The sequence below is a fragment of the Gobius niger genome, assembly GCF_951799975.1.
Source record: "Gobius niger genome assembly, chromosome: 22".
NCBI classification, from domain to species: Eukaryota; Metazoa; Chordata; class Actinopteri; order Gobiiformes; family Gobiidae; genus Gobius; species Gobius niger.
Window position 1 is genome coordinate 4,688,887 of NC_136873.1, and position 26,933 is coordinate 4,715,819.

Sequence of the window (26,933 nt, forward strand, 5' to 3'; positions counted from 1 at the left end):
ATTTCGAAGGCAAATCCAAGCTTTTTCAATAAGGGTGGGAGGTCGGGGCGGTTTCTCATCATCGTAGGAGCACATGGGCTCTGTTAACTGGTAAACAATATTGAAAATTCCAGCCGCGCCGTATGTCCGCGGGTTTTCCGCGGTTTTCAGATATTTTTGGGCGGGTTTGGCTGCCCAGACCTGGCAACCCTGAGCTAAACTATTCAGAACACGGTAAAGCTTGATCGAAAAATAGTGTTGTGTCTGCTGCTGTCATGTTGGATCCGTAAATACACTTTTAAAAAATATATATATCCGTAAATAAACTACAAGCTTCCGTATACCGAATAGCTCGTCATCGTCTTGCCGTCCCTCCTCGTTCTGTGATTGGTTCCCAAATCCATGCAAAAATTTCGGCCATGGTCCCCATGCCATGCAATCCAAAAGCAGCAGATCTATAAATGATCTGGATACATGCAGGGATACGGCTGATGTGCTCAATGCTGTCTTCACGCACAGGGGACGGGTTGGATGGATGCTCCGCCCACTCAGCGCTGTGATAGCGTTCATTCCTCTGTATTTATTTTAAGCACACGCAGCACATGCATTTATCGAGACTAAAAATGTTATCGTCCTTCATTTGACTTATCGAGCAGTAAGTCGATATAGTAATTATCACGGCAGGCCTAGTAGTAACTGATTATGTGGACTTCTCCAGTCCCACGTTAAAGGCTCTTTTATACTTCGGCGGCCGGATCAACCAATCACGGCGCTTGCGTTCTGCAGCACTTGCCGCAGAGTCACTTTGTGCTGAAGTTGCACTTCAGAGGCGGATGCAGCGGTCGCGAACTCTCTGATTGGCTCCCACGTGCATCCTGCATGTAAACGCGGAGCTGAAGTATAATCCAGGTGTGGCATGGTGAGAAATGCAGGTAAATAAATAGAGTTCGGGATTGGGATGTCATATCGCTAAGCATTATGGGATTAGCAGCAATAATAAACTAATGGAGATTTTAAAAGTTAAAATACTGGAGTTATTGTTCACATTAAAACACTTGGAGACCACAGTGTGTTCGATGTGTTTATCAGCAGTATCTCAGCAGCTAACGGAGTTCATCCACAGCTTTTTTCTCCACTTTTTATACTGTTTTTAGCTAATGTTAGTCAATGGAAATGTATGCTAACAGCTGCAAAGATGGCGGATCTCCATGGTAACTGTGGAATTTCCCGAACTCTATAGTAGACCGGGAGCCAGACCACCTCCTCAGGCACATTTTTGCTACCTTTTCCAAACTAGTATCTTTCAATAGAGCATATCCTGGGTCATTTCCAGTGGGGACCCCCCATTGCAACTCGGCCCCGTTCGGCTGTGGGACCCCAAAAACCACTTTAACGGGACAGGCTTCAGACGGAACTTTGTGATTCTATCCAAAGTAGTGCTGTGGTCACATACAGAGTCACAGATGAATGAAATTTAGAACAAAGAAAGCTGACATGATGAGGAACAAAGGAATATGACAGTTTTGGGCTTTAGCTTTTTCTTTTTTCATATATTAAACAATATATCTGCAAAAATGCTAAATAAATGTCATATAGATCAGAAAAGCGCTTCACAAATGAGTGCATTATTGTCTTTTGTGTTTATTTTTACCTTTTCAAATGTAAATAGAAAACTGCCCCAACTCATTAGCTTCACATTAAGCCCAAGATGAGCTCAGTACCTCAAACGGATCAGCAGCTGTAACAGAACATGTGTTCCATGTTCCCTCTCAGAGCTGTGGAATCCTCGTGCATTTGTCCATATAGGCCTGTGAGAACATTCCAGGGTGAAGTTACAGCTTTTAGGACGACAGTTCAACTTCACCTTTTTGGATTTGCTTCAAACTTGGCACAGTTGATGTTGATATACTAAATATTCTGTGAATACAATTTGAGTTGCATATCTTTTTTAATTTATGAGTTTTAGGGGATTTCAAAAGAGGGTAGGGTTCAAAACAGGCCTTGATGCAACTAACAAGTTTCACTAACTTTAGAGATTACAGACGCTTGTGACAGACTTTTGGGAATTTTAGTACTAATTTCTACTCTTCAAAATATCTTTGACAATCAATACCGAATGTGTTGCCAGTGTCATCTCTAAATAAGATACACGATGGTTTAACGCAGGGGTCACCAACGTGGTACCCACGGGCCCTTTGGGGCGTGCCCAGCAGCCTTTTAGACTTTTTTAAAAGTGTAAAAGACTTATTTTTCTTGAATCAAATACAAATACAGTTATTTCTGTTTTTGTGACACAATACGAGGTTCAAACAAAACAATTTTGCTCAGTATCCTATAAGTAAACAGTGTATGTTTAAGTCTTTAGGATTAGTTTTTAACTGGAAGCTCTGATTGTGAGGTTGCCAGTTAGAATCCAAGCTCCCGCAGGTGCAGACTGCCATTGTGTCCTTGGGCAAGAAACTTAACCCACATTGTCCATGTATGAATGTAGTGTGTGAGTGAGAGGTGCTGGTCGGAGAGGTCTAAACACATGGGCAGCCTTTCTTCCATAGCCACAGCTCCCAGGGCACCTGTGGCTACAACAGTAGCTTATCACCGCTGAGTCCTGGAGACTCAAGCGTTGGTGACATTGGTATTTGGTAATATTTTCCTGTCATTTCAATTTGAGCTCGTCCAATCCACTTTAAATCCAATCAAAGCCCATCTATACATCATGTCTAAGTGAATGTGAGTTGGTGGTCTAGATGTAAGCAGCCACGCTTCTGTCAGTCTGCCCCAGGAGAAACTGGCTGCATTGCAGCTGGTATGACGTGAATGAAAATCCCCATTCCTTTTGAGGAGCCCTTTGGGGGACTTGTGTCATGAAACGCACTATATAAAATAAGATTCCCTTCCCCTTTACCCAGTATAAAGCTGACCTGAGTCTAAGGTTGCCAGGTCTCAGAAGTCAAACCTGCCCAAGAACCTGGCAACCCTGCCTGAATCTGTCTAACTGGAGCTTGAGTTAACACAGTCTGAGCCTGTGTTTACCTATTCAGAGCCTAAACCAGTTCTTTTAAGGTTGGGTTTAGATGTGATCCAAAATCCAGTCTAAACACACATAAACCTGATCTAAACTGAAGCTTAACCACAATAGACTCAGAATTTAAAAAGAACACTCAGTTATCCAGAATAAAGAAAAAAATATTATTGTTATTCAGAATAATGAATAACCAGCCATTTTACAATATAGTGGCATTGAAATTCTTTGGCCCACTGAAGAAGTGAAATGGATGATTCCTGAAACGTTAGTCTGTGTAATTCTGGAAAAGGTTCCCTTGTGTTTTGGGGATCCAAAGCTCTAGAAATCAGGCTAGAAATGAGCTTGAATGGTGAACCAAAGACAAATTTAAACGAGGTGGACATTAAAGTTGAATCTAATCTAATATAACCGCACCGGGCAGGTCAGGTTTTTGTGAGTGGATGATGCGTTACACAAACTTTTAATAATTTTAGAAAAAAAGCCAAAGGTGAAAGTTCACAAATGGTCATTTTAATGTGTGAATTTGGTCCAACATTTACTCTCACAATAAAACTAAGATGTTGAGGGAGAAAACATAAACAAAGAACCTAAAATTGATGACTGTATAAAAAAAAGTCCTCAATTTACCCACAATTTATTACCACACGTCGACTCGTCTGCCTGTAGTAACACAGCAGGTGCAATGAAAATGCATAGAAAGATGGTAAACCACAAAGCAATACATGCTGCTTCAGTAAACACTGGGTAGTTTAAGTAAAGTGGGATTAGGCTGATGAACAGGTCCCAAACTGTTCTTAGTTGTTGTTAAGTTAATGTTACATATGTTTGAACCGTCGTATATCATACTTAGTGATGACACTGGCAACATGTTCTTATATATTGTCAATGCAATGTTTCGATAAAATAATATATAATGTATATTAATATAATAAGTACTAAAATTCCCAAAAGTCTGTCACAAACGTCTGTAATCTCTAAAGTTAGTGAAACTTGTTAGTTGCATCTAGGCCTGTTTTGAACCCTACCCCCTTTTGAAATCCCCTAAAACTCATGCATTAAAAAAGATATGCAGCTCAAATTGTATTCACAGAATATTTAGTATATCAACATCAACTGTGCCAAGTTTGAAGCAAATCCAAAAAGGTGAAGTTGAACTGTAGTCCTAAAAGCTGTAACTTCACCATGGAATGTTCTCACAGGCCTGTGTGGACAAATGCATGAGGATCCACAGCTCTGAGAGGGAACATGGAACACATTTTCTGTTAAAGCTGCTGATCCGTCAGAGGTCCTGAGCTCATCTTGGGCTTAATGTGAAGCTAATGAGTTGGGGCAGTTTTCTATTTACATTTGAAAAGGTAAAAATAAACACAAAAGACAATAATGCACTCATTTGTGAAGTGCTTTTCTTATCTATATGACATTTATTTAGCATTTTTGCAGATATATAGTTGAATATATGGAAAAAGAAAAAGCTAAAGCCCAAAACTGTCATATTCCTTTGTTCCTCATCATGTCAGCTTTCTTTGTTCTAAATTTCATTCATCTGTGACTCTGTATGTGACCACAGCACTACTTTGGATAGAATCACAAAGTTCCGTCTGAAGCCTGTCCCGTTAAAGTGGTTTTTGGGGTCCCACAGCCGAACGGGGCCGAGTTGCAATGGGGGGTCCCCACTGGAAATGACCCAGGATATGCTCTATTGAAAGATACTAGTTTGGAAAAGGTAGCAAAAATGTGCCTGAGGAGGTGGTCTGGCTCCCGGTCTATAGCTATGGATTGTCAACAACGCCACCTAGGATAGGCCTCGGACCCTGCACAAGGCAGACACAGGTTCGTTTTACCTTTTAGTTAATTACAGGGCAGAGACAAGACCTTTAATATAAAAATATGATTTTTATTTAACACTTTAAAACACCAATATTTCTTTAAAATTGCATTAATGGAACAAAATAAAGTCAAAAACTAAACAAGCCTAAACAAAATAGAAAACATGCAACAAACAAATTGCAAAATAAATCAAACACCGGCTATTTACAGCTAAAAATATATACAATATGTACAAATGAATGTCCCATTCAACAGACTGTGGAAGCCAGAGAGTTGATAAAACCAAAATTATTTGAGGCATCCAGAACAGCAGGGTGAGAGGAGTTGCGCCACTGGTAGCAGCGCGTGAATGGTGTGGGCCAAGAGGGTATCCCCAGCAGACATGGGAGGTGCAGTTGGTCCCGCTATGGTGTAAACGCAGGTTAGGAGACCGAAAGATTAGAATTTGAACAAAGAGTCAGGCAGAAACCAGCAACTTACCTATCAGGAGAAGCACCAGTCTCTAGTTAAAATGCACCTACCGAAGTACCACACTGTCACCATGGCTCAGGCTTCATGCTTCAGCGCGGTATCACTCGCATGCTCATAAATAGTTGTTGGGTACCGTAAATGCTTTAATATAGGCCGTGGCCTTTATTTACTCAAGGGCATCTAGGACCAGGCCTTTATTGGAACCAGGCCACAATTAGAGACAGGCCTTTATTTCTATTTGAGCAAAACGGACGACCAGGAAAACGAAGAAAAACGAGATTTGTGTCCATTTGCACCTAAAATATTAGGTTCATTTATTCATTAACATTTCAAACCCTCTCCCAGCGGCTGGAACATTGATGCCTTTTATTTTGTCGGGACAACAGGAAGTGTTTCGTTGCTGTTAGCGGAGCTTTGACATCAGTGTCACTGCAGGTTTCTGTTTCGTTTTTACCACGGACCGGATTATTTGTTGTTATCTTGTGTAAAAGGCGAGTTTAGACGGAGCGTTTGTGTTTGTGATCGATCATGAGACTGACCCGAGAGAAGACGAGACGCTCGCGCTGATGGGAGGAGTTATTTTGAGGCGTGGGACTGACCTGCACACGGAGCAGCTGGACGTGCTTTGAAGACGCGATGGAGACTTTATTAAAACCCTGGAGGGTCTCACAACATTTGTTTCTTACCCTGTTTCCAAATATCGTCACAGGAGGTTTGAAAAGTGGCTAAATCTGTGTCAAAGTTACGCTCGGATCAGCTCCTCCGCAGCGTCCCCCCTCGGCCCTGGTTCCCGTTTGTTACTTCCTGCACGTGAGTTTTCATTTACACCAGTATGAGACAAATTCCTAACATGGGGAATATTTCTACCGCTATAGTTTCTAATAAAAGCCCCGGCCTGTTTTAGAGACCGGCTTTAATTTGCCTCCGTCAGCCGCAAACCCGGCCTCTGTCAGAGACTCGGCCTCTAATGGAATACAGGCCAGTATTAGAGAATTTACGGTATAAAGCAATTGTTGGACTTGGAAACTTAATAACCATCTGCTATCTGATCAAAAAGGACAAGAAGAAAACACATTGCCGTTTTCTTAACTACCAATGGTACACCAGATGTATCCTTTGTAAAAAAACATGATCTTACTTGTGTGTGTAGCCAGTAGCAAGTTTAACGGTTGTGTTGCCCTCTGACTTCCGCCGATCATGTTTAATGCAAGTGCTAAAGGCCTCATTACGTCAACAAACTTCTGAGTAAAGTCAACTTCCTGTGGAGAGAAACGGCGATAACCAAACGCAGCTTGTCATGTGGGGGACTGGCATCATTTTCAGGGGTCACCTCAGCCACATTCCTGTCTGTCTTTGTAGTTAATGTTGCTATGCGAGACAGTCACTCCAAAGCAAGGAATACCGGGTTCCATCTTGTGTCATTTGGCACAACAAAGCCAAGGCCAAGCTTCTCCTCCACAACATCCGAAGCCTTTTTGCTTCGCTTAACGAGGTTCCGCAGACCAGATGCTTTTGCAAAAACAGCCCTTGACATTGCTTTGTAGCGTTTTTAAGTCATCTTCTCCGCATCTTTGGCCACTAGATTCAAGGTGTGAGCCTGCAGCAAAGCCATGGATCCATCACAAATTATCATGACTGGGGTGATTTGACGTAATGTGTTTGTGCTGTGGACAGGAAATGTGTTTTTGAGGTGGTGGTGTGGTTGCAGGTGACATAGGTGCTGCAGCAAATTGCGAGGAGCCTTTTTTGGGGCGCCTAACAACTATTTCATAGACATAGAATGGCCCACCTTATTTTATTCGGGTCGGGTTTAAATTACAGCGGGTCGGGTTGGTGCAGGTCAGAAAAAAAAGCCTTGACGCTCAAACCAGCTAGAACACGGAGCATGGCCTTGGTGAAGACTCAGGTGAGTCCCGGTGTCCTGGTACACGGCAGTGGGTGTGAGGCGGGGAAGCCATCCACACAAAATTTGCGCAGTAATATATTACAAAAAAACACCATGAGTGTCTCTATGGCCCACTGTCCAGGTTCTAGTGTCTTCTAGTGATCCGTGGCGTGGGGAAGCAGGTCGATGCAGCGCAACATTGAATCAAGTCTCGCCATAAACATTAACGCTGTATCCTTGTTTTATGGTTAACCTCTTAACTCCCGCCTGAACCGAGAGGATCTTTTTCCTCAGGTCATCAGATTTTTTTTCTATCATTTTTTTGTTGGGTATTCAACTCATTTTTGTAACTTTGTCATTTTTTCGTAATTTTTTTTAATCACATTTTTGTCATTTTTTTTGTCAAATTTTGGTCATTTTTTCGACAATTTTTCGTGAATTTCTTGTGACATTTTTGTGACATTTTCGTCACTTTTTTGTCAATGTTTTCTCACTTTTTTTGTCACATTTCCATCATTGTTTTTGTCTCAGTTTTGTCGCTATTTTCCAGAAGCTTTAGGACTGCGGTAAAGCCAAACTGGAGAAAATGTGCTCGGTTCAGGTGGGAGTTAAGGGGTTAAATCATCAATGTGGATTATATGCGGTGTGGCAATGCAATTCATGCTATTAAAAATGTTTTCCAGCGCTGTTTATTGTTAAGTTAATATTGGTGCATCATGAACGCCAGGTGTACTTTGCGCTCAGATTGATGAATGCCAAAACAGGCGGTCATTTTTCGCACACCCCACATACGCTCTGATTTCACCGTACGCAAGTTTGATAAATGAGGGCCAGTATGTTCGTCCCCACAGTTGCTCCTCTCTGTGCAGGTGTTTGGTCCGCCCCTGATTGGCTCCTCTCTCCGGCCGGGTCATTTAAGCCGAGTGGTGGCACCTGTGCGGGGCTGCCAGTCTGCTGCACCACCCCAGCCTACAGACTCGTGCATGTTTTGCTCTTACCTGTGCATACTTGTAAATAAACGGTGTTGAATTGCCCTTAAACCTTGCGTGCCGGTCGTGACAGTTTCCTATCTGATGGGTTTGTTTGGATTTTTCAGGCTTGCTTCACTGATAGCTCTTATTATCTCATATTGAAAATAACAATATCCTAAAATCACAATTGAAATAAACTCTGGACATCTCACCTGTTCCTTTTATAAATGGGATAATGAGGAACCCCGGCCATGGAACAGCTGAGCGGTCAATTGTGCCTTGACTTATGGTCCCTTGAAAAGTGGGAGGCACAAATAAAAACACTTTGGATGTAAATACTCTCAAATGAAAGCCTGCAGTTTATGTACGTCTTTGGTGTTTCATTTAAAATCGATCGTGGTGGTTTATAGAGCCAAAACCATAAGAATTGAGTCGATGTCCCTATATTTATGGACCTCACTGTGTGTACCTCAGGTCTTCAGGAATGACAACAATTTACCTGGAAATGTCATACACTGCTCACAAAAACTTAGGGCACACTCAAAAAACACATCCTAAATGTCAATCAATTAGATTTTTTGGATGAAGATCTTTATTCATAGTGTAGGGCAATGTGTTGGGAACAAAATAACATAAGAATGATGAATGGAAATCAAATTCTCAGCCCCTGGAGGTCTGGATCCAAAATTATAGTCAAAATCAAAGTGACAAATCAGGTCACTGGTTGATCCAAATTCTGTAGAAATTCCTCCAAACGAGTCTGTATCATCCTCAGTCGTGTGTGTGGCCCCCACGTGCCTGAATGCACTCCCTACAACGCCTGGGCATGCTCCTGATGAGACCATGGATGTCCTCCTGAGGGATCTCCTCCCAGACCTGGATTAGAGCATCAGTCAGCTCCTGGACAGTCTGTGGTGACGTGGCGTTGATGGATGGACCGAGACATGATGTCCCAGATGTGCTCTATTGGATTTAAGTCTGGGGAACGGGCAGGCCAGTCCAGAACATCAATACTTATGTTAAGGCATGAATTGTCCATGATAATACTTTAAGGCAAGGCTAGGTTGTGGAGATTGATCATTTTACATATCACTCATCCAATATTCCCAAGTGGTATATGTTTGGTGGGCCTTTAGCATCCAGGGTGGCATTGTTGAGGATTTCAAATGTGTTCTAGATGGTGTGGTGGTTTCCAATTCCTGGGGCAATGGAGGATAGAAAACATTAAAGGGACTACAACTCAAAACAAAATGTGTGTTCTACCTCCGGTTCCTCAGAAATGATTGTCCCATCATCTGCTGGATCCACACAGCAACATATTTTGGAGGTGTTCGAACTGCTTGAATACATGTTGGCCATATGGGCTTGAAGAGTACATGGCTGACCAGTGACTTTGCTGTGGTCCGCGTGCCAAACACATGCATTGCTAGCTTGTAGTTGCTGGTGCGCAGATGATCAAAACACATGAGCCTTGTCATTAGGATATACTTGCCATTACATGTATGTTTTGTGTAATTAGTTATTTGTTATGCTGTTTTACTGTTTTTTGACCCGGGATGTGGATCATGATGTGGATTGTGAAGTCTGTGTTCTGTTCCAGTGACGATATTAAAGTATGCAGTTAAAATTGCATCCAGGCTATTTTTACAGAAGGCCTGCAGTAAAGCCATGGATCCATCACAAATTATCATGACTGGGGTGATTGTTTTATGACTAAATATGATGTAATGTGTTTGTACTGTGGACAGGAAATGTTTTGAGGTGGTGGTGTTGCAGCAAATGGAGAGGAGCTCCATTTTATATTTTGGTTGTAGTTCAAGATGCTGCCTGTGGCACCTCCTCTTTTACCCTCTGGTGAAGGATGGCCAGGCTGTTCTCCGACCAGAGCTCCTTTAGGATGCAGGCTGATTTGCTGGATTGTGTTTTTGGTCTCCCACTCTTCTATGAGTTTTAGTAGGCACAGGGTTTCATTCTTTTTTCTTTTTGTCTTTCCAGGTTATGTTTAACACTCCAGGTAGCACGGCAGTGTCCCTGCAGTCTGAGTCTACTACATTTTGTTCCAGTTCAGAGGTTCTTCAAATAGTGAGCCCGTGACCGCAGCAGGCTCACCAATTCAGTGGCAAGGAGTTTCTGTTTGTCTGCTCTGACAGGCCGATGCTGGATTTCATCCACACTGTGACAGACTGTCACGTCAAAAGGTGACCTCAGCCTTAGATCTTGGGGCATCAAAGGCCCGAGATACTACTGAGTAAGACAGTCCGTGTGCTACCCGGTATAGAACAATGAGAACCTCCACATCTTGCTCCAACCGTGTGCCTTCTCCCTCCTGACAACAAAGGCACTCTGACGTTGGCGGTCGCATAGGTGTGTTCTGTAGGGTGCCCGCACAAGCTCAGGCTCCTACCCCCCCCCAGTGAAGTGACATTCCATGTCCCGTACGCCAGAAGCTGCGCACGCGGACCAGGTTGTTGTGACACCTGCTTTCGACTGCCACCCAGTCCTCTCGGCACCCGACCCCTATGGATCCCTCAGCGGGTGGTGAGTCCGCAGGAGGGCGGGCCCACGTCATCCCTTCGGGCTGTGCCCGGCCGGGCCCCTTGGGCAGAGGCCCAACACCAGGCGCTCGCTTTTGAGCCCCAACCCCAGGCCTGGCTCATGCCGGGCGACGTCTCGGTCCTTCAAGGTTCAAGGTTCAACTTTATTACTGTCCCGAAGGAAATTATTATGCAGCAGGTGTCCACACATAATGAAGCAAAAACAAACAAAAAAAACACAGTGAGACAACAATTGTGTTTGGGACAAAGATCACACAGTCACAGCATCATCAGTCCGGCTCTGAAGCTGAGAGACCATCAGCATAAGATCAAATAAAGCCTCATTTGTAGCAGCTTCACTAAGCAACATATGATCATTTATCTTCGCAACAGCCTCTGGAATAAAAGAGGCCCTGGCCCGACGAGTTCGAGTACAGGGCATTCTTAGCCTGCGTCCGGAGGGGAGTAAGCCAGTCCTTCGTTGCCCGGGCGGTGTGTTTGGGATCATTGTCATGCTGGAAGACCCAGCCACGTTTCATCTTCAAAGCTCTCACTGATGGAAGGAGGTTTTGGCTCAAAATCTCACGATACATGGCCCCATTCATTCTTTCCTGAACACGGATCAGTCGTCCTGTCCCCTTAGCAGAAAAACAGCCCCAAAGCATGATGTTTCCACCCCCATGATCGAGGGAGATTATCAGTGGTCTTGTATGTCTTCCATTTTCTGATAATTGCTCCCACAGTTGATTTTTTTTTACACCAAGCTGCTTGCCTATTGTAGATTCACTCTTCCCAGTCTGGTGCAGTTTGGAGTGTGACTGTTTGAGGCTGTGGACAGGTGTCTTTTATACAGATAACCAGTTGAAACAGGTGCCATTAATACAGGTAACGAGTGGAGGACAGAAGAGCTTCTTAAAGAAGAAGTTACAGGTCTGTGAGAGCCAGAGATCTTCCTTGTTTGAAGTGACCAAATACTTATTTTCCACCATGATTTACAAATAAATTCTTTAAAAATCCTACAATGTGAATTCCTGGATTTTTTTTTCACATTCTGTCTCTCACAGTTGAAGTGTACCTGTGATGAAAATTACAGACCTCTGTCATCATTTTAAGTGGAAGAACTTGCCCAATTGGTGGCTGACTAAATACTTTTTTGCCCCACTGTACATCCAAATCTCAAAGTGTATTGACTGGAAAGCTTACAGCCTATATGCCATTGTGAAGCCTTATTTGAAAGCCAAGACCTTCTAGTTTCTGATAATGTGTGAGATATGTGTGAGTGAAACACAATTTACGCTACATTTTCTGTTCTTAACCCTAATTATATTCTGATTCGGGTTAACTAACCCAGACCCTAACCCTATCCACCTGATCAGGGGGCACGGTCGGGCAGGTAACAGGTTAAACACTGACTCAGACTGAGACTGTTGACATGACAAAACTGTAAAAAGTCACAGAGAAAGGTTTTCTGTTCCCTCTTTGATGTGTTAATTTAGTCTTCAGAGTGAAGCAGATCTATATCACGTAAACGTGCATCTCTGGGGCCGCGTTTTTACTGTTATCCTCTTGAGCAATGATTACGAGTAAATAAAAATGCCAGTTTCATCCTGAGTAGAGATAATGTATACTTCGGTATTGAAAATGGCCACCGGAAGTATGCATGATGTCGTTGCAAACACATGTATCACGTAACCAGGACGATGGGGCAGCATAGATACAGACGGCATCTCGTCATAGAAGGGGGCGTGGCTTCGCCGAGGGGGAAAATAGAATCTTCTGGGAAACACAATTTTTCACTCTTTTTAGCCATTTTCTGGTGGAATATGAACTTATTTATCACATAAATAAAGTCAAGCCTAAATCGGGCCCATATGGATATTTTCTCACAGCAGATTGTTCAGTAGAAGTGGAAAAAACGGCAGTCGTAGCTAGCGCTAGCTAACCGTTAGCATTAGCCCGATGCTAACATATAGCATCAAGTTAGCATTCTCTGTTATTTATGTATTTATGGGCTGTTGAACCACTTTGCTCCTCCCCATGTCTTTGTATCTTTATTTAGTATAAACTATATTCATAATTCAGCATTTGTTAAAGTAGTTTTTGAATAATTAGAGAAAGTTTACATTTTTTTTTATTGTTTTCCCCGTTAACTGTCTTCAAACATGACCATATATGGGCGATTTCAGAGATGCCGTCTGTATCTATAGGTGAAAATGTCACACGCTACTACATGTATTCCATCGATTAACACAAAACAACATAACAATAATGTTGATATGAAGGCTGCCATCTAGTGTTTGTATCAGCCAATTACAAAGCCTGCTTCGATAAAAACTTAAAGTAGATTTTAAAATGTGGCAAGAAAATTGTACAAATATCAAACTGTGATTAATGGCAATCCTCATGATCATATTTGCTGGGTTAAAAAATGGGTTTTATCAGAAAAATTGCATTTTTTTCATTGACATAATAACATATGAGAGGATGCAGAGGAGAGAGGGTCGGGGTGGAACAGAAATGAACACGCCACACTTATATCTGATGTTTGAAATTGCTTTTATAAATGATCTTGTGCTGTACAGACATTTACGTTACTTGTTCTCAACCTTTTTTCCAACACAAAGCCCCATCTGACCAAACCACGTCCGCAAAACATTCCCCAATCTCCGGGCAAAAGACCAGGGTTTCCACAAGTCAAATAAATAAATAAATAAGTAACAAACAGGTGTGATCAGTGGACGGCAGTATGGCATTTTTAGTCAACAAAAAGTAGATTCAAACGTTAAAAAGTAAAGAGTAAAAGTCGTAGTTTTCAAGTAAAGTGCAGGGGTCTCATTTATAAAACTGTACGTGTCATGTTTACTATATGAATGAATGAATGAATATTTTTTAATGTCATGCAATTTCAATGTCATGGGCTTATGAGACGCTATAAACCTCATTGGGAAGATGACCGTAAATAACAGAAAACAAACATTTCACATAAAAAAATCAAGAATCTGGATACAATACTTTCAATCTCATTGTCCAAGCTTTCTCTACATAACTGGCCCAGCAAAAAAAAAAAGTATTTCTAAATAACCAACTCAACATATCACCTTCTGTAAACCAAAATAGATCAGGTTTATTACATTCAAGTTTTTCCAACAAAACAAAATAGTGTGTATGAGCCCCAAACTTCACGTACGGAGAAAAATATTGGGACGCTTTCTTTCCACCATCTAAAACAAGGCAAAGTAACTCATGAATGAGATATGGCACATAGTAATCACCAGAGGTCCCTATGCTAAAGTGGCTATGATAGTTAGCATTGAGGCTTCTTTTTCTAACACCTTCCTAACTAACAGCCCAATTCGGAGGCTTCTTATCATGGCGGACGCTGACGCACATCCGGTTTGGCGTTAGACCTCTTACCAATCTGCTCGTTTCGGAAAGGGGGCCTCTGTTTGGCCTCATGATCCCAAGGCCGTGGGAACCCAGGGTGCTGAGGGCGCTGCAGCACCCCCTGGTGGATAGCTTGTGAACTGCAGGCAATGTTAACCCCTTAACTCCCACCTGAACCGAGCCCTTTTTCTCCAGCTTTACCCCCAGTCCAAAAGCTTCTGGGAAAAAGGTGTGAAAATAGCAACAAACCTGAGACGAAAACAAGGATGAAAATGTGAAAAAAGTGAGAAAACATTGACGAAAAAGTGTCAAAAAATTTACAAAAAATTGACAAAAATTTGACAAAAAAGTGATAAGAATTTGACAAAAAATGCGAATAATTTGACGAAAAAGTGACAAAAAATGACAAAAATGGACAAAAATTTGACAAAAAAGTGAGATTTCTTTTTACTTTCGTCAATTTTTTTCTCACTTTTTTGTCATTTTTTTTGGAACCAAAAAGTGATAAGAATTTGACAAAAAAATGCGAATAACTTGACGAAAAAGTGACAAAAAATGTACATAAAATGTACATAAAATGTACAAAAAATGTACAAAAAATGACAAAAATTGACAAAAATTTGACAAAAAAGTGAGATTTTTTTTTACTTTCATCAATTTTTTCTCTCACTTTTTTGTGAAAAAAATTTTGGACCAAAAAGTGATAAGAATTTGACAAAAAAATACGAATAACTTGACGAAAATTTGACATAAATGAGACGACTGCCCAACAAAAAAAGTGATGAAAAAAAAATCTGATGTGAGGAAAAATATCCATTTAGTTTTGTAGATCTTTCAAATGAGGCGTTACACTGGCCTACAGGATTTGGGTAAAGCTGAACTGGAGAAAATGCTCTCGGTTCAGGCGGGAGTTAAGAGGTTAATAAATAGGATTCATGCACAGAAAAAGTATTTTGGGGGTAAATTTTGTCCCTCAGCGCCCCCTAACTAAAATATCTTCCCACGGCTCTGCATGATTCCATCAATACAACACGTGGATGTGCTCATTTAGAATGTTAAGAAGGGCTTTGTTCACACTGTGGGCCATTTCATTCACAAACTGATCATTGAGCATAGTGAACAAGCGGAGGTTTGAAAGCAGGTCAGAACCAGGGAGTGGTCCGGGTGGTGTGAGTGGGTTGGTGGGCACTGCACTGAAGTTCTATTTAGTCTGAGGACCACCAATTCATTTTCCCGTAGGAGAGGTGAGGTTTACGATCGTCCATAGCCGTTTATTGGGCACTGCAAATGTCTATCATATGTGTCTGCAGTAGCCATAACCAATCGTATAGATACAGACGGCATCTCGTCATAGAAGGGGGCGTGGCTTCGCCGAGGGGGAAAATAGAATCTTTTGGGAAACACAATTTAAAAAAAGGCAACAAATAATCGTGATTTCAATTATGACAAAAATAATCGTGATTATTATTTTTTCAATAATCGAGCAGCCCTAGGTGAACGTACTTTTTATTCCCGCTGTACGTGAGCTTCATAAATGAGACCCCGGGGCCTCAAAAACTCTACTTAAGAACAGTACGTCAGTAAATTTACCAATGAATAACCACCTCCGCCTAATTGATTGCACAGTCCCAGCCACAAAGAAAGAAAGCAGCGGTGTGTGGTCTCTCCGGAATCGTCTAGCTTTCGGTTTACTGCTGATCTACACTGCCCTCCGTCCCCCTCGCTCCGGTCTAGCAGCCGTACTCGGGCACAGTCCTGCACTTGAGGATCTTAAGGTAGTTCTGGACCTTGTTGGAGTCGCGCCTGAAGCAGCGCAGCAGGTCGTAGTTGCCGAGGAGGAGGTTCTGGCGGGCGCCGTCGTCGGGCGGAGCCTGCCCGTCCGGAGACCACAGTCCGCTCACCGCGTTCCCCATCATCCCGAGCGTCTGCATCTGTGTCACGGGGGAGCATGAGGCGCCTCTTAGTGGTGTACAAAAGGAACTGCAAGCACGACTCAACCTGGGTTCGCCTTTGTGAGGTTTTAGCCATGTTATAATGTTGTTTCTTCGTAAAAATCAGACCCAGAGAAGATTTTGTGTCATTCAACCAATTTTTTTTTAGTAAATCCTGTTCACTTAATGGGAGAAAGTTTAGTTTGTTTTCTTGAAGTGAACATGACCAGCTGGTGGGTAAAAAAAGGTGCATCTTCTACGATGTTGCATGTTTATTCCAGATTAAACAATAATGGTTGGTAAGAATACAGTCCCAGAGTTCCAGGTGTAAGTACGGGTAACAAAGAAATACAAAGAACACATGTAAGTACAGGTGCTCTTACATGTGTAACAAGGGGGGACAATGTGTAACAAGGAAGCACAAAGTGCAACAAGGGGGAACAATGTGTAACAAGGAAGTGTCACAAAGGGGAACAATGTGTAACAAGGAAGTGTTACAAAGGGGAACAATGTGTAACAAGGAAGTACAAAGTGTCACAAGGGGAACAATGTGTAACAAGGAAGTGTCACAAAGGGGAACAATGTGTAACAAGGAAGTGTTACAAAGGGGAACAATGTGTAACAAGGAAGTACAAAGGGGAACAATGTGTAACAAGGAAGTACAAAGGGGAACAATGTGTAACAAGGAAGTACAAAGTGTTACAAAGGGGAACAATGTGTAACAAGGAAGTACAAAGTGTCACAAGGGGAACAATGTGTAACAAGGAAGTACAAAGTGTTACAAAGGGGAACAATGTGTAGCAAGGAAGTACAAAGTGTTACAAAGGGGAACAATGTGTAACAAGGAAGTACAAAGTGTCACAAGGGGAACAATGTGTAACAAGGAAGTACAAAGTGTCACAAGGGGAACAATGTGTAACAAGGAAGTGTTACAAAGGGGAACAATGTGTAACAAGGAAGTACAAAGGGGAACAATGTGTAACAAGGAAGTACAAAGTGTTACAATGGGGAACAATGTGTAACAAGGAAGTACAAAGGGGAACAATGTGTAACAAGGAAGTACAAAGTGTCACAAAGGGGAAAAATGTGTAACAAGGAAGTACAAAGTGTCACAAAGGGGAACAATGTGTAACAAGGAAGTACAAAGTGTCACAAGGGGAACAATGTGTAACAAGGAAGTACAAAGTGTCACAAGGGGAACAATGTGTAACAAGGAAGTGTCACAAAGGGGAACAATGTGTAACAAGGAAGTGTTACAAAGGGGAACAATGTGTAACAAGGAAGTACAAAGGGGAACAATGTGTAACAAGGAAGTACAAAGGGGAACAATGTGTAACAAGGAAGTACAAAGGGGAACAATGTGTAAAAGAAGTACAAAGTGTCACAAAGGGGAAAAATGTGTAACAAGGAAGTACATAGTGTCACAAAGGGGAACAATGTGTAACAAGGAAGTACAAAGTGTTACAAAGGGGGAACAATGTGTAAAAAGGAAGTACAAAGTGTTACAAAGGGGGAACAATGTGTAACGTTGTACTTTCTTGTTACACATTGTTCCCCCTGTTACAAGTTGAAAGAGTACCTGTACTTGCATGTGTAATTACTTTCTTGTTACCCGCACTCACACCTGGAACTTGCGGGCTGTATTCTAAAGCGTTACCTAATGGTTCAGTGTAACACCGACATATAAAACAATACATTTAACCATGGCTCTGTTATTTATATTCTGTCACCGAAAGTAAAAGCAATTATGGCAATTTTTATGCATTAAAATTCTCTAGGTACATTGATTCAGCCCATGCTCCAGCTCAACAATTCAGACACAGTTTTCATGAGGAACAACATTAGAACATGGTCAACAGAGGGGAAAAAGTCGATCTGCGATACGTTTTGGTTTGCGTACCTTCTGCGCCACCCGCTGGACCCCGGTGCGCAGCTCGTGCACCATGCGGCCGACCTGCAGGGCCTTGTCCGCCCTCACCTCGTTCTCGGGGGACAGACTCTGCTGGAAGTGCCACAGCGGCTCCCTCCACGCCACCAGCAGCTTCAGGATCACCTCCGTCAGCTCCTCCCTCTGAGGAAGACAACGGGCGAGGGTTAGACTCCCCCAGCTCTGAGCAGATGGTGTCAGAGTGGTTACCCTGTTTTATCCTTTTTTTATAACCATGATTTTAACCCCTTTACTCCCACCTGAACCGAGCACATTTTCTCCAGTTTGGCTTTACCCCAGTCCAAAAGCTTCTGGGAAAAAGGTGAGAAAATAGCAAAAAAACTGAGACGAAAACAATGATGATGTGACAAAAAAGTGAGAAAACTTAGACAAAAAACTGAAAAAATTGACAAAAATTTGACAAAAAATTATGAAAAAATGGCAAAAATGTCACAAAAATGTACAAAAAAATTATGAAAAAATGCAGAAAGTGACAAAAAATGACGGAAAAATTACAAAAAATTATGAAAAACTGGAAAAAATGTCCAAAAATTGACAAAAAAGGACAAAACATTCACAAATAAATGATGAAAAGATGATGACAATGGCAAAAATGTGATAAGAATTTGACAAAAAATGGACAAAAATTTGACAAAAAAATTATGAAAAAATGACAAAAATGTGACAAAAATGTGATAAAAATGTGACAAAAATTTGACAACAAAAGGAGAAATGTGACAAAAAGTGACAAAAAATGTACAAAAAAGTTGCAAAAATTAGTTGAATACCCCCCAAAAAATGATGGGAAAAAAATCTGATGACGTGAGAAAAAAGATCCATGTGACAGAACTGAGATTAAAGCAATAATGGACGTGACAAAAAAGTGAGAAAACTTTGACAAAAAAGTGATGAAAAGATTACAAAAATGACAACAACAAAAAAGCCAAATAATGTACAAAAAAACTACAAAGAAAAGACAAAAAATTACAAAAAAAATTACAAAAAAGTGACAAAAAAGTGACAAAATGAGTTGAATACCCCCCAAAAAAAGATGGAAATAGATCTGATGACGGGAGGAAAAAGATCCATTTAGATGAGTTTTGTAAATAGCGACAGAACTGAGACGAAAACAATGATGAAGATGTGACAAAAAAGTGAGAAAACTTAGACAAAAAACTGTCAAAAAATGGACAAAAATTTGACCAAAAAAATTATTAAAAAGTGGCAAAAAATTTACAAAAAATGACAAAAAATGTGACAAAAAATGTGACAAAAAATTGACAAAAAATTGACAAAAAAAGATGAAAAATTTACAAAAAATTATGACAAAAAAGGACAAAAAACTGAGAAAAAATTGTCAAAAAACTGAGAAAAAATTGAGAAATATTTACAAAAAATGCTGAAAAAGTGGCAAAAATGTCACAAAAAAGTTGAAAAAAAGGACCAAAAAATGTACAAAAAATGACAAAAAATGGACAAAAAATGGACAAAAAGTGACAAAGAATTGACAAAAAAGCTACAAAATTGAGTTGAAAACCCCCAAAAAATGATGGGAAAAAAATCTAATGACGTGAGAAAAAAAAGATCCATTTAGATGAGTTTTGTAGGTCTTAGCTTTCAAATGAGGCGTTACACTGGCCAACAGGATTTGGGTAAAGCTGAACTGGAGAAAATGCTCTCGGTTCAGGCGGGAGTTAAGAGGTTAAAATATAACTAGACCTGTTAAGATGTTGTTTTTTAAATAGCTTTTGATTTCAGTAAATGTTCAACAAATGACAATTTTCAGTTAATTACAAGCTTTAAAATGTATTGAAGTAATGAGTTGCATAATAATTTGGAACAGATTTTTTGTTTTTTAATACATCTATGTGCTCTGGGTTCGACTCTCGGTCACTCACGGTCATCCGCTGGGCGTTCTCCTTGTCGGTGGGCGTGAGGATGGAGGAGGTGTGGCAGTAGCGGCTCACTCGGCCGATGTGGTTCCTGTTCGGCGCCCCCTGCTGCTCCTGGACAAACACGGCGGAGTCTGAGTGAGTCACGACTGAACGGAGCAAATGCCACGGTTCAGAGGGGTCAGAGGGAAATGTCGGCGGAGGTCAGCGCTCGTGGCGAAGTCCGCGGTTCACGCAGATGGCACGGTGTCGAAGCCAGTCTGCGGCCGCTGGAGGTAATCTCCGGCCACGTCGCAGGAGCTGGACTCGCACGCTGACACTTAACCCTCAGGCCCGCTTTAAGGTACAGTTTGTGTTGTACCTTTGAAGCTGATGGAATTTGACAAAGGTGTGCGCTATGTACAGATTTTCTATTGGGTTTCGGCCAAATACTTTTTTTCCCCACTGTATATGATCTCAGAAGTCAAATTGCCCCAGAGAAATTGTCACACGCTTCCTCTAAAAGCCATTTTGACTTCCATTGTGATGCTGCTGCCCTTACAACACAGATGTGAAGTGTGGGTAATGACTTGATTATGTTATTGAAAGGTCCAATATCATGCAAAATCGACTTTTTGGAGCTTTTAGCCATGTTGTTATGCTTTTTCCTTATCAAAAACACCCCCAGAGTGGTTTGTGGCTTCATTCACGCAGCTCGCAGTAATCCTCCTGAATCCTGCTCTCTGAGGCTCCGCCCTCCTGCTCTCTGAGGCTCCGCCCTCTCCTGGTGAACGACTGACCTGCTCAGTTGTGTCGTCACAGCGGAACGGAAGTGCTCGACGTCTGTAATGCAATGTCTTAATTCTATGCTTACGGACGGATTTTAATTTGTAAACCACCCTTTTCATTATTTCTGTTGTAAATAATAAATAAATAAAGGGAAAAAAAAAAAAAAAAAAAAAGAAAGGATGTACCCGAGGTGCTTCCAGGTCAGCTGAGGCCAAAACAAACACATCCCCTGAGCTTCTGAACAGACGTCATGTTTGCGCTGCAGCTGAAGATGGAGCTCGTTTTAACCTATTCTGGACACACCTGTTCTTTATTCTTACCTAACGATAATGTCACGGAGAAAAAGAAGCGCGTTTGGCTACGAGGACGGGAGTATATACAGTCTATGATTCAACCTTCCTAAAGAAGAGGCCACTCCCGTCAGAAGTTGTTTTTTTCTCCGGGATTCAGCGACTTTCACCAAAATATTGTTTTTCTGTGACTGTCTCTGATGGATGTTTGGTGAACCTTCGCCAGAATCAAAGTGGATTAACTTTTATAACCAACGCGAGTCCCATAATGTAAACAGCGATGGACCAGAGCGGTGAGTCAGTCCAAACGCGGGTTAGCTTGTGTGTTAGCATATTAGCATGTGTGTTAGCATATTAGCATGTGTGTTAGCCATTTATGAAGCTGTGTTGCAGATGTCAACTCCGTATAACTGCATCGTGAAGTATCTTCACTTATTGCTGTTTATTTATATTACGGTAAAGTTGTATGTGCGGAGAGAGGGGGCGGAGTTAACTGAATCGAAGCGTTGTGTCTTCCGGGTTAGAAAAATACCTCCAGAAAACACAAAAATGAGTGCTCAATAGCGGTAGAGGTACAATCATTCATATAAATGCCTATACTTAACTTTGGAATGGCTAAAATAGCATGATACAGATCCTTTAAAGGTGGACTTCTCCAAAGGTAGACTCAGGACGGGGCAAACAATCACCACGTGCCTTGCAACATCAGTATAAACACTGGTCCTATCTCGCGGCAGTTCCGACTCTAAAACAGGCCTACAGGGGGCAGACACTCACGAAGTCCTGGCGCAGGTCCGAGGAGAGGCCGTGCATTCGAGCCGAGTGCTGGATGACGCGGTCGAACAGATTGGCCAAAGACAGGACGGGGCAGCCCTGGGGCCTGCTGCAGAGGGGCGACAATAAGACGGGGGGCGCCAGAGAGCACAGCAGGATCCACAAGGCGGTCACTGCAAGACAAACAGCAGGGTTTGAATCAAAGGCTTTTTTAATGCATTTTCCATACACTACAAAAAGTAAACATCAAGCATTGGCTTAAATGACTTGAATTGAGGAAATGTATCTTGTTTTGAGCGGTTTTCACTCATTTAGACACTTTTCCTGATCGGACCAAGTTTGCTTTGCTCGTTTGAGGACATTTCAGACCAGTTCTAGGGTAAATCTCGCTTGAAATAAGAAAGTAAAATTGCCAATGAGATAAGACCAATTTTCTTACCCCATTGGCAACGAAAATGACCTGAAATAAGGACGAAATGTATCGAAACGAGTCAGAAACATCTCAGAACAAGTGAAATAATCTAGGACAAATGCCCAAGAACTTCTTAACTAGTCAAAACAACTAACATTTGGATTATTGTGCTCAAATTGAGATGTTTATACTGATCTAGTTAAATACTTTTTGCAGTGTATAAGTAAAGTGAAAAAATCTTTAAATAAGTATTGGTTTTGTTTCTTCTTGTGGATGTGGTGCCAACTACCCATGGTGAAATTAACAATAATAAAAAAACGTGATAGCTCCGTTTAGCTCTCGGGCCAAGTTCAACCATAAGTTTGTGCAGATAAAGGCACAATGATGACGGTTTCTGCAAAAATACATCACATTAAGAGAACAGCTGCTACAAAGCCTCCCGAACATCAAGGTGTAGGACCCTCCAGAGGCTGCAGTTATCACCCCTAAACTGTTAATTGAAGCTCAACACTCGCTCCTTCTCATGAAATTACATATATCAGCTAAAGTATGTTCAAAATTGTGTCCAAATTGTATTTCAGTGTCATAAAGATAAATAAAAACAAATAAAAAATGTTTTCCAATGAAACTCATGGATGGCGTTGTGTCTCAGGGCTCTTTGAATCACTGACATCAATCTCAGATGCCTGTGATGATTAGTTGTCAGTTTAGCCCAGTTAAGGGAAAAACTATTGAAGAAGGACGTTCCACATTATTAAGCAGACCAACATTTTCAAGCAATAAGGGAAAGAAAAAGGATCTCTCTGCTGAAAAAGTTGAATGCCTTGGACTAGGTATGAAAACCATCGATATTATTATCCACACGGGTTTGTGCAGAAAAAGGCACAACGATGGCGGTTTCTGCAAAAATACATCACATTAAGAGAACAGCTGCTACAAAGCAGCAGACAGGTATTTGAAGCTGCTGGTGCCTCTGGAGTCTCCCGAACATCAAGGTGTAGGACCCTCCAGAGGCTACAGTTGTTTAAACATTCTATCCGGACACCCCTGAACTGTTAATTGAAGCTCATGAACAGAAACGGCTTCAATGGCTCAGAAATACATGAAGACTCATTTTCAAACAGTCTTGTAGTCTCGCCAACCAGACTCCGCCTCTTTACAGAAGAGGGTCTGGCAACACTCCATTGCGCTTTCAAAGGAAGGGACGCAGCGATTTGGAGCCTACCGACCAATCAGAGCAGCTCCCTGATTGGTCCCCTGATTGATCACGTAATGCTCCGGTTTGCTTGTATTCTTAAGTGTTTCTGACATAAACGACAGAAGTCATTTACTGAGCTCCGTGTGGCAGGAGCACCATTGTTAACGTCCGAATGACTAAAACTTTCTTGTCGCTGTTTCTGTCGTCACATCCGCTCTGTTCTTATTGTTCTTATTGTTCTTATTCCGACCACCACCAACCACTCACTCATTCACTACATTCGCTAGGCTTCCTGGTGTTACCAAACGGTCTCCCATCCAAGTACCGACCAGGCCCTTCCCTGCTTAGCTTCTAAGGTCTGACGGGATTGGGCAGAGCAAAGGCGGTATGACCACACTAAGATTAACAGTCTTGTTCACTGATGAGGCTGTGTGACCCTGGATGGTCAGATCAATGGAGTAGTGGATGGTTGGTGAATGGCCACCATGTCCCAACACGGCTGTGATGTCAGCAAGGAGGGGGCGGAGTCATATGTGGAGTTTCTGACTGACCACTTTCTTCCATGATACAAAAAGAAGAGCCGAGCTTTCTCAAACAAAATCATCTTCATCATGACAACGCCCCATGTCCTGCTGCAAAGAAAACCTCTGCATCACTGGCTGCTATGGGCATGAAAGGAGAGAAACTCATGATGTGGACCCCCTCCTCCCCTGACCTCAACCCTATTGAGAACCTTTGGTGCCTCAAGCAAAACATCTAATTCAAACAGCAGCTCTGGGAGGCTATTCTGACGTCCTGCAAAGAAATCCAAGCAGAAACTCTCCAAAGACTCGCAAGTTTAATGGATGTTATTATTTTGAAGCTGCTGTCAAATTCAACAAATGACCATTTTCTTTTTTAATACCTGTAAAACAAACACTGCTGTACATGATTATTTGGCACAGTACATTTTAAGTTATTAATTATATAAAATACTGTTATCACACTGGGAGTTTTATTCAATCACATTCATATTATCCTCTAACACTCTAAGACTGTTTCTTGAGACTCATTTCTCATTTGCAAGAGAGACCTGTTAAAACATACAAGGTAAATAACAGTTAACAATAAGACAACAGTGGAACGATTATTCTATAACACAATACTAAGAAAATGTGTAAAACTTAAAAACAAGAGCAGACACATGGAGGAAACTCCTTTACAAGGGATTTAAACTGATGGAAGGTCACGAGATGATCCACATAAAAGGTTTTCTGTGCCTCATTCCAGACATTTGGTGCGAAGTAGCAAAACAGTGCAGCTCCTTCCTTGCTTCTAGAGATTGCCGTCCCACTTTAGCACAAAGATCACAGTGGTGGGTCCTATAACCGTCTGCAGTGATGAATCTAATGGCTGAATGGAAAACTGCATTCAGAGGCTTCAACACAGATGCAGTGGAATGCATGTATATGACATCACTGTAATCCAAAATGGAAAGTAACGTAGCCTCTTAGAAAGTACAAGGTAGAAAGTCAACCGATGTAACGCGGCCACTGAGATCAGACCCAGACGTACATGTAGGGAAATTATAATTGACCGGAGTTTACGGACGGCTAAGGCCAGGCTCGGTAAACGCTAACGGCTATCGGAAAAAGACACTGAAACAGGCTAATGGACACTTTCCTGGACGACAGCCCACTTGTCGAACTTGCCGACTTGCTAATTGTCTTTCAGTTTGTGTCGGACTATCAATGCTTTCTGAACATATTAACACACGATAAAAAAAAATACCGCGATAATGCCGGAAACCGTGATAATTTTGGTCACAATACCTCACGGTTATTGTGACCTACTGTGATTTTTAGACTTTATTGATTTTTTTTGCCATTTTAACACAACAATCACCCATACAAAAAAACTGCATATTTCATCCCTGAAGATTCTCCATCAAGCAGACCACGACCCTAAACTTTTGAGCAAAAAAAAAACCCATATGTTTTGCTATTTTCAACAAGCTTATGCAGCAAAATGAACAATCCAGCAATGTTTTCCAAGACACTGGGATTTGAACCCTGCTCTATCATGATGGAAGATTCCTGGACAGCCGAGAGCACAAAACCAAACACATCCAAACACATTTCAATTGCTGCAGTAGCTACAAAACAGTAGGTCTAACAGTAAAAGTGATTATAGTAGTAGTAGTAGTAGAAGTACCTGAAGTGCTGGAGCGGGGCATGGTGCAGGTCTTGAGAGAGTCTCGGTCTGAGCCTGCTCTGGACCAGGTGGTGGGTTTTTGTAGCCCAGGGTCAGGGAGAGAGGGATGGAGCGGGAGAAAGAGGGAGAGAGAGGGATGGATGGAGAGGGGGAGGGAGGCAGGGAGAAAGATTGTTTTTTTATTTTTTAACCAGACCTTTATTTAGGTCTGACCTCTGAGTCTTACAACTATACTGTAATAATACCAGGAGTAATTTGGCATCTGCACAGTAAAGTGAAGATTACTGCACGGATTTCTAACTACTCCTGTTATTATTACACCTTACAATATAGTTCCCCCTTTTATCCGCTTAGAAAATCCACATTGTTTAATTGTGTGTAATTATACTTTGTAGTGGAACACTTCACGTAACCATATTTAAATAGGGAAAACGTGGAAGAGCTTGGTAGCTTCTATCTTGACCAGTTTTGGAGCTATAGTGGAGAGAGGGAGAGGCTAAATGCTAACGCCGTCTGCGCTGTTTTTACGTGACTGAAGGCACGGGTGAAGATCAGACAGGTCCTAAAGAACTCGTCAAAGCTAAGGTAAGAACATATCTCAGTATGTAAAAACGGTGGCCTGTTCCTTTAAGCAGACCATCATATTCAAGTAATATGGGAAAGAAAAAGGGTCTTTCTGCTGATGAAAAGCGTGAAATAGTAAAATGCCTTGGTCTAGGTATGAAAACGTTCAATATTTCATGAAAGATGAAGCGTAATCATCGTACTGATAAGAGATTTGTGGCTGATTCAGACACACGGGTTTGTGCAGATAAAGGCACAATGAGGACGGTTTCTGCCAGACAGATACATCAGATTAAGAGAACAGATGCTACAAAGCAGCAGACAGGTATTTGAAGCCGCTGGTGCCTCTGGAGTCTCCCGAACATCAAGGTGTCAGTAAGGACGTCAGTAATCCAAAAATTATTCTATCGACAATATAAGAACTGCATGAATTAAATATATATATATCTCCAGAAATCAACAACACTCTGGATAACTAGGAAATGAGGCCCTATGTCAAAAATCCTGAAACATCCCTTTAAGGCCAACAACTATGAATGCAATTTCCATGCCTCGATGGATGGACTTTCAAACCAAGTCAAACACGAAATGAACTTTTTAAGAAACCAAACTTAACTTATAATAAAACAAAACATGCTTTTGTAGATCATTTGCCTCTGCCCGGTCCTTTTAACGAACCTGTGTGCCTTAGAGCTGTTGTAAATGGTATTTCCCATTATTTTATGCCATACATTACATAAGGTCAGTCACAATTATCAAAGAGCCATGAATTAAATAGATCAAGAAAATAAGTGGTGTTTCCCATTTGTTGAGTTTTGTCAAAGATCTTTGGATACAAACATAAACACATCTTTTTAAGGGGAGACACTACAGGCAAAACTCAATTTTTTCAGTTTTCAGGTTTTGGGCCA

The 26,933-nt window shown here is 41.6% G+C and overlaps 1 protein-coding gene across 1 annotated transcript; it reads right to left on the reverse strand.

The window, feature by feature from the left end:
* Positions 1 to 15,795: 15,795 nt before the first annotated feature.
* On the reverse strand, positions 15,796 to 25,498 carry prl2 (prolactin 2). Its single transcript, XM_079581292.1, has 5 exons — positions 25,459 to 25,498; positions 21,659 to 21,828; positions 19,830 to 19,937; positions 17,905 to 18,075; positions 15,796 to 16,004 (listed from the first exon to the last, which is right to left on the reverse strand). The coding sequence occupies exons 1-5, from the start codon at positions 25,478 to 25,480 to the stop codon at positions 15,804 to 15,806; spliced, it is 672 nt and encodes a 223-aa protein (XP_079437418.1). The 5' UTR covers positions 25,481 to 25,498; the 3' UTR covers positions 15,796 to 15,803.
* Positions 25,499 to 26,933: the final 1,435 nt, after the last annotated feature.